At 60.3% G+C, this 7,054-nt stretch overlaps 1 protein-coding gene across 1 annotated transcript in view; it reads right to left on the reverse strand.

Moving 5' to 3' along the window:
• Positions 1 to 3,374: 3,374 nt before the first annotated feature.
• The window catches only part of LOC106722193 (nuclear factor interleukin-3-regulated protein-like), a 12,572-nt gene continuing 8,892 nt past the window's right edge, over positions 3,375 to 7,054 (reverse strand). Inside the window, exon 2 of the mRNA XM_014519872.2 lies at positions 3,375 to 6,226. Coding sequence (XP_014375358.1) covers positions 4,198 to 5,382 — 1,185 coding nt within the window. The 5' untranslated portion in view covers positions 5,383 to 6,226 and the 3' untranslated portion in view covers positions 3,375 to 4,197. The remainder of the gene's footprint in view (positions 6,227 to 7,054) is intronic.

A 7,054-nucleotide genomic window follows, 5' to 3' on the forward strand; every position in this document is an offset into this window, starting at 1 on the left:
TGCTGGTAACTGAGCTGCCAAAGCTGCTACTAGGCTACCTCCCAGATTTATCATGTCATTGCAAGGCAGGCTGTGACATCACTAGCTGGCATCAGCAAGCAGCCTGGCACACCACCCTGACCCCACCATACCCAATTCCACCTGTCCTCCTCCCCAGCTTGGCCAGGGTGATGTTTCCACCTCATGGCATCATCACCAGGCCAGTTATTGGCAGGAAGATGTCACCAGGCCACTCCCAGTGATGTCATCGAACCCTAGTCACCTGGAAGATGTCACCAGGGCATAATTGAAGCCTGCCCCACTGGTCCCCCTCCTCTGCCCCCCCTTCCCCTGTCCCTGGCACTGATCTCTATGCAACTGCCCAGGGCCCACACAGCCGGTACATGGGCCCCACCACGTCTACAGGGGAGCCCCACCCCTTCCTCACCATGGGGGGGGATCCCCTGTCCTGCCCTACCACCCCCAAACCAAGCCTTAACAGGCCCAGCATGCAGCGGGCACCTTGCTCAGCCCCTACCCCCTATATACATCCCCCCCACCCCGGTTCACTAAGGGGCACTCTCCTGTGGGGGACACCAACCCTCCTCCAAACACCCCTTGAGGCACAGCACTGGGGGTGGGACCCATATGCAAATATCTGCTCCCCGGTGACGTGGGGGCAGTCTGTGTGCCCCCCGACTCCCAAATGGTCTGAAAGGCCATGTGTATGAATAAAGCCTGTACAGCACAGCACAACCTTGCCTTTTTTTGGGGGGGGGGGGGCTGTACAAGGGCCAGGGGACCCCCCAGGCCCTTCCCCTTTTTTTTGCTGCTTCATGGAATCCCCCCAATACCTGGGGAGGGGGCGGAGGATCTCCATCTGGGAGGGTGGGGGTAAGAGGGGGTCCTTCTGCATTGAGGGAGGGGCATGGGGTGCCACCCCGGGCTGCTGAGTTAATGGCGGTCCCTAACATTACCCCCCAGATGTAGGGGGGGGCTCCCCAATAGTGGCCCCCTGCCATTCAGTTGCAGAAGGGGCTGCTCCTTTTGCAGGGGGTAAGCATAAAGCGGGGTGGCACAGCTTTGCTTCCTCCCCCACACCCCAGGTCCAGGGATCCCGGGCATGTGACAGCGGCTCCCATGCCCTGCCATCGCCCACACAGCCTTGGCCTGGATCCCAGTGCCCGCGGGCCTGTGTGTGGCTGGTTATGCAAGGACCTTTGGGGAGGAGGGGCCATGTGAGGAAATGCTCATGTACCCCCCACGAATTGGGCCCAGCTGAGTAGAGATGAGGGCAGGTGGGTGAGGGTTGGTGGCAGCTACCCTCCCCTCCCCCCAACCTAAGGACCACCCCCATCTCTTCTGTCCCCCTCAGAAGCCCCTCTCCCACTCAAGACCCCCCATCTCCTCCCCACTCCCCTAGGACCCGGCACCCCAAAACACCCCAGTGCCCCCTCCCAACTGACACTGGGAACCCCATCCTGTGAACCAGCAACCTGTACTAGGGGAGGATAGGCTACCCCAGCTCCAGCAAGAAAACCCAGGAGTCTTGGGTCCAAGTCCACCTTCCAGCACCACACACACTGCTCTAACCACCAGTCCCCACTCCCCTCCTGTATCCTGCAATAGACTCCCTCTCCATGCCCCCAACTCTGCACTAACCACTAGGCCGCATTTGACTCCTAGAGGCTGGGAGAGAACCTAGGGTCTGCGTTGGGAGTGTGACTCAGGTGCTCCTAGGCTGGCTGCAGGCTGGGCCCTGCCTTCCCTGGCTGGAAGTATGTGGGTAGTGGTGGGGACATATTTTGCCCCCACTTCCTGCAGGGTGGGGCTGCCTGCAACTTCCTGTCCTCCCTCCCCCACCCACCAGTGCCCATGTGAGCTGGGTTACAAGTACCAGGTCGGAGCCCTGGGCATGCAAGGGTTAAAGGTGCCCTTTCCCACCCCCCATCAGTTCCCTGCCCCTTGGGTGGTACTTGAACCAGGAAACACACCCCTGCCCAACCCCCAGCCAAGGGGGCAACCCAGGCTCCCAGCCCCACTTTCCCCCTCCCCGAGACCCCAAAGTTGTGGAGGGAACACAGGCATCCAGGCTCCCAGCCCCATCCTAGGACACCCTCATTCTCTTTGCACCCACCCCACCAAAACCCAATGGGGGTTACTCTGCCCCCACATCAGCAGGTCCCCCCCAGCTATGACCCCCCCATCCCCTGCCAGTGATATCCCCCCTCCATCCCATCAGCTGGGCTGCAGCAGTGTTGCCCTGGCAACAGGCTGGGGGGGGGCTATGACCTACTTTCACTGACATGTTCCTCCTGCCTGTGCTAAGCCAGGATTATCCCACACTGACCTGGAGATTGTGGGGTGGGAGGGAGCCCGGACGTCTGGGTTCTATCCAGCTCAGGGAGGCCAGTGGGTTTAGGGGGTTGGGAGGGAGTATCCAGATACTTGGGCTCCAGTTTCAGGCCAGGACTGCAAATGCACACACACATTCAGGGGAACTGTGCAGGGGGCAACGTGTATTTGTAATGCATGTGCGCGCGCATGTCTGTTGTATTTGCACTGTGTATGTGCTCCTGTTGTCATGTGTGTTGATTTTTTGGCTGTACCGTATGCATGGTATGTGCATTTATATTGGTTTTTTGCATGTTATGTGTGTGCTGCACATAGTGTCCAAGCCTAGCATGTCTGTATTGTTATGCATGTCACACGCCTGCCTCCAGGTGCAGCCATCCTGAGCCCCTGGGGCTTGCATTCGTGTTGCATGTAATATGCCTTCTCTACACCACATGCTGCTGTGTTGCGTGTAACATGCCCTTTCAGCACATCAGCATCCGTGTTGTGCAACGTACCCTCTCTGCACTATATACCAGCATCCATGTTGTGTAACATGCCCTCTCTCCACTGTGTGCCAGCATTTGTGTTGTGCGTTGCAGCTTCCTTGCACCACACACATGGGTTAAATGTGCGCGGCTTTGTACAGCCATGCTGTACGCGTGTATGAATGTGCTGTGTGCAACACAGCCTACACACGGGTTATGTGGGCACTGCTTCACACTACTGCGCTGCATGCGTGTGCACCTGTGTGCATGAGTGTGCTGTGTGCCATATATCACTCTGAAACCTGGTATTCTCCATGCTGTCCCTGCCCCCCCCAGCAGGGTAAGTGGGGGGCTGGAGGCTGATCTGAGCCACAGAGGAATTCCCCCTGCCAGTGTTTATGCTCCTGCCCCAGGGCCCTGGCGCTGCCCTACTTACCTGCCTGACCTACTAACGCTGGGAACCTGGCTTGGAGCAGGGGGGAGAGGAGCTGCCCAGATGCTTGGGTTCCCTAGCCCCCTACAGCCCCCCAGCGGGGGAAGGCACTCCCCACACACACACTGACTCCAAAGCCATTTGAGAAAGAATTTGGGGGCATTTATTCTGATTCCATTTAAATACACAGTGGTCTGTCCCCCCACCCCCACCCCGATACACTCAGCCCATGCCCCCCTCAGCCCCTCCCTGAGCTCCCACATGGCCGGATGGGGTGTGGTTGGTGATGGGGGGACCCCCAAAGCTGGCAGTTTAGGGCCTGCTTGATTCTCAGGGGGCCTCTGAAGCTGGCAGGGAAGGTGTGAGACCCCCAAATCCCCCCCTTTGCTTGAGTGGGGGAAGTTGGTCCTCTGAGCTCCAGTGGAATCCAAGCCAGTAGATTCTGAGCCCAGTAAGATGAGGGGGGCTCTCCTTGCCCCCAGATCCCAGGGAGATAAACACCCTTCCTCTGCCCAGATTCCCAGATCCAGTCGATCCTGTCCCTTGCACAACAGGGAGATCTCTCCTCTCCCCAGTTCCCCACAAACCCTGACACAACAGGGGAATCTGCCCCCTGCCACCTGGATTACAAGCCCAGTGAATCCCAACCCAAGCAGGCCAGGGTAGGGAGATCTTTTCCTCTCTCCAGATCCCCACAAAACAGACCCCTCTCCTCCTCCCAGGATCCCAGACCCAGGAGATCCCATCTCCAGCAGAATAAGGGGGCTCATCCTTGCCCAGATCTCTCAGGCCAAGTGGATCACAGGCTTGGCAGGATTGGGGGGGTACTCCTTGCTCACTGGATCCCAGCTCAGCAGATGGGTCTCCCAGCCCCTATGGGTGCCAGGCTGGGCACTATCGCTTTTGTAGGGACCACCCCTCAACTCCAGAGCTAGGGGGGGTCACAGGTCCTGGGGGGGAACATCAGGTGGGCCGGGCCCCATCCCCCCATCCCCCTGCCACATCGCCAGGTGGGGGGCCACGGCACAGCAGTCTCTCCAGGGCACCAGCCCCTGAGGGCTGCCCATGACGGAGCAGGGCCTGGCGCACCAGAGCAGCCATCTCTTCTGGTCTCTCGCCTTCCCACGCAGGCGGTGCTGCCCCCCCACCCCCACTAGCTTGGACCCCTGGCACGGCAGCAGCAGAGGGGGGCTGAGGCAGGGGCAGGAGCAGGAGAGGTGTGGGGAGGGCTGGCTCCTGTGCCCCACTGCTGTGCGCCCGGCCCTTGAGGCGTAGTTTGTGGGGCAGGGCAGCCATCTTGACGTCCGGAGGGCTGTCACCACCGGCTGGGGGACCACCCCAACCCGGGTCCTCCTCACTTGAGTAGCCCCCAGCCCCTTCCTCCACCAGGAAGCCAGCAGGGTGCGAGGGGTACCCAGCTACCACTGGCAGGAGGGGTGCCCCACAGGCCTCAGGGAGGGCAGCAGGCGTGGACGCGGCGTGGTAGGCCTCATCACTGCAGCAACCAGGGGTGTAAGGCCCATAGGCCTCATCCTCTTCCATCTCAATGGCCCTTGGAGGGGCTGGCGGGGGCCCGCTGGCACCAAACAGAATGACACTGCGGGGACCAGAGCCGGGGGAGATCTCGGGGGGGCCACGAGCCCGGCTGGCAGCCTGGGCTTCGCCCCACGTCTGTGGCACGGGGCTGTCACGTGAAGACCCATCTGACATGTCTGAGAGGGACCCGCGGGGCCGAGACTCAGTCTCAGAGGAGTCATCGGAGCTGGGGGTGGGAGCATGGGGATCGTAGGTTGCGTCAGCCCCCATCCCACTGCCTCGGCGCCGGCCCAGCTGGCGGCTCTGCTCTACGAAGGCGGCGGCACCAAGGAGGCCAAAGCGCAGCTTGAGCTGCAGCAGCTCGGCCCGGAGCCGGGTGTTCTCCTCATGCAGTGCCAACACCCGCGTCTCCAGCGCCAGGTCCTGACAGCGCCGTTTCTCCCGCGACCGCTTGGCAGCCTCGTTGTTCTTGCGCCGCTTCTCCCAGTAGCTCGCGTCCTTCTTCTCAGCTGCGATGAACTCCCGCTGCCGCCGCCCACCTACCCCTGCTCGCCCCTTCAGCCCCCGAGACCGGGGCAGCCCTGCCTCAGGGGCAAAACACAGCCCTTCCATGCCTGGCCCTCGAGGCGGGGGCTGGAGAGGGCTGTGGCGCCGATGTATGGCCCTCTGGGGTCTGGACAGTTGGACTGTAGTGATGGACTATCGCACTCAGGTCTTCAGCACTGGAATATTGCCCCCTGGAGCAGTTTATTGCCCCTGGGGGGAGGCTCTGCCCGTTGATTCTTGCCCTAAGAGGTCTTCAGCACTGGAATATTGCCCCACAGGGGCTGTAGTAATGGAATATTGCTCCCCAGATAGGTGCTTCTGGTATATTGCCCCTGGTGAGGGGGTGGTCTCTGCTAGTCGACTCTTGCCCTAGAGGTCTGAAGCACTGGAATATTGCCCTCTGGATCAGCTCTGACCTCTGGGATCTGGTGGGTGGTTCTGTACGGCTGATATTGTCCCCTGGAGGGCCCTGTACTTCTGGTATATTGCCCCTGGGGGAAAAGTGCTGCCAAGGGTCTTTGCCAACAGAATATTGCCCCTCTGGAGGGTCCTTACTGCCAGTATCCTGCCTCTGGGGGGTGGTCTATATTGCTTATGAGTTGTCTTCCGGGTGTTGGCTGCTGGAAATCCGGCTGCACGCGCTTCAGTGTCACTCACCAGGTCCCAGCACCGGATGGGCTGGCCTTGTCTCGTCCTGTTGCCTGCAGGGTTAGGAAGCCCCAGTACAGCATGGGCATCAGGCCCCCCCGAGCCACCCCATGCAGGCAGAGAGCAAGGGCAGCATCCTTGCGGCAGCTGCAGGGTCCTGTCCTGGGTGGGGGCTGAGCCTTGGGGCTGTAGCAGGCAAAGGCAGGAGCTGGAGCAGAGCAGGGCTGCACCAGCCCTGGGGAGGACCAGAAGGAAGAAGAACCTAGGAGGAAGGACCGGAGGCAGGTTGGATACCTGTACCCAGCACCCAGCCTGGCACGCCCCCTTCCCCTCCGCACCCCACGCTTGCACAACCTGGCAGGTCTGAGCAGCGCCCGCAGACACCAGAGACACAATGTGCACCGTGCACACACACACTGCACCCACTGCACCACACACACACACACAACACAACAGATACACTGCAGAAGACACACTGCACCACACAACAAATACCACACACACACGCATGCTGCACAACAAAAATACACTGAACAGACACACTGCACACATACACACACACTGCACCATATACACAAATACATGTGTGAGTACTACACAAAACATATGCTGAACAATGGACACTGCACCACACACTGCACAGTACACCACATATGCTGCACACATGTTGCACCACTCACACTGCACCACACAGGCACACTGCACCACACAAATATACAACCCCACTGCACAGCACAGACTACTCCACACTGCCCCACATGCTGAACACACACTGAACATGGCATACAACGCACCCACTGCACAACAGATACACTGTGCCACATACACACAGCACCATACATCCGGAGCCCTAGACCTGGCAAAACACAGCCATGACACCACCCTTGTTGCAAAGGCTCCCAGTGGCCAGGGGACACCCCCTGCCCCCTCCCCTAGAGGGGCCTGAGTGGCACAAAAGCAGGGGGGGGGGGGGCAAGGGGCCCCCTGCATCATAACCACCCCCCAAGCTCAATGCCATGTGTGGGGCCAGGCACAGCACCACCCCCCCTTCCCAACCACATGACGCCACCGCAGCAGACGCAGGCAGCAG

The sequence above is a fragment of the Alligator sinensis genome, unplaced genomic scaffold, assembly GCF_000455745.1.
Source record: "Alligator sinensis unplaced genomic scaffold, ASM45574v1 scaffold707_1, whole genome shotgun sequence".
NCBI classification, from domain to species: Eukaryota; Metazoa; Chordata; order Crocodylia; family Alligatoridae; genus Alligator; species Alligator sinensis.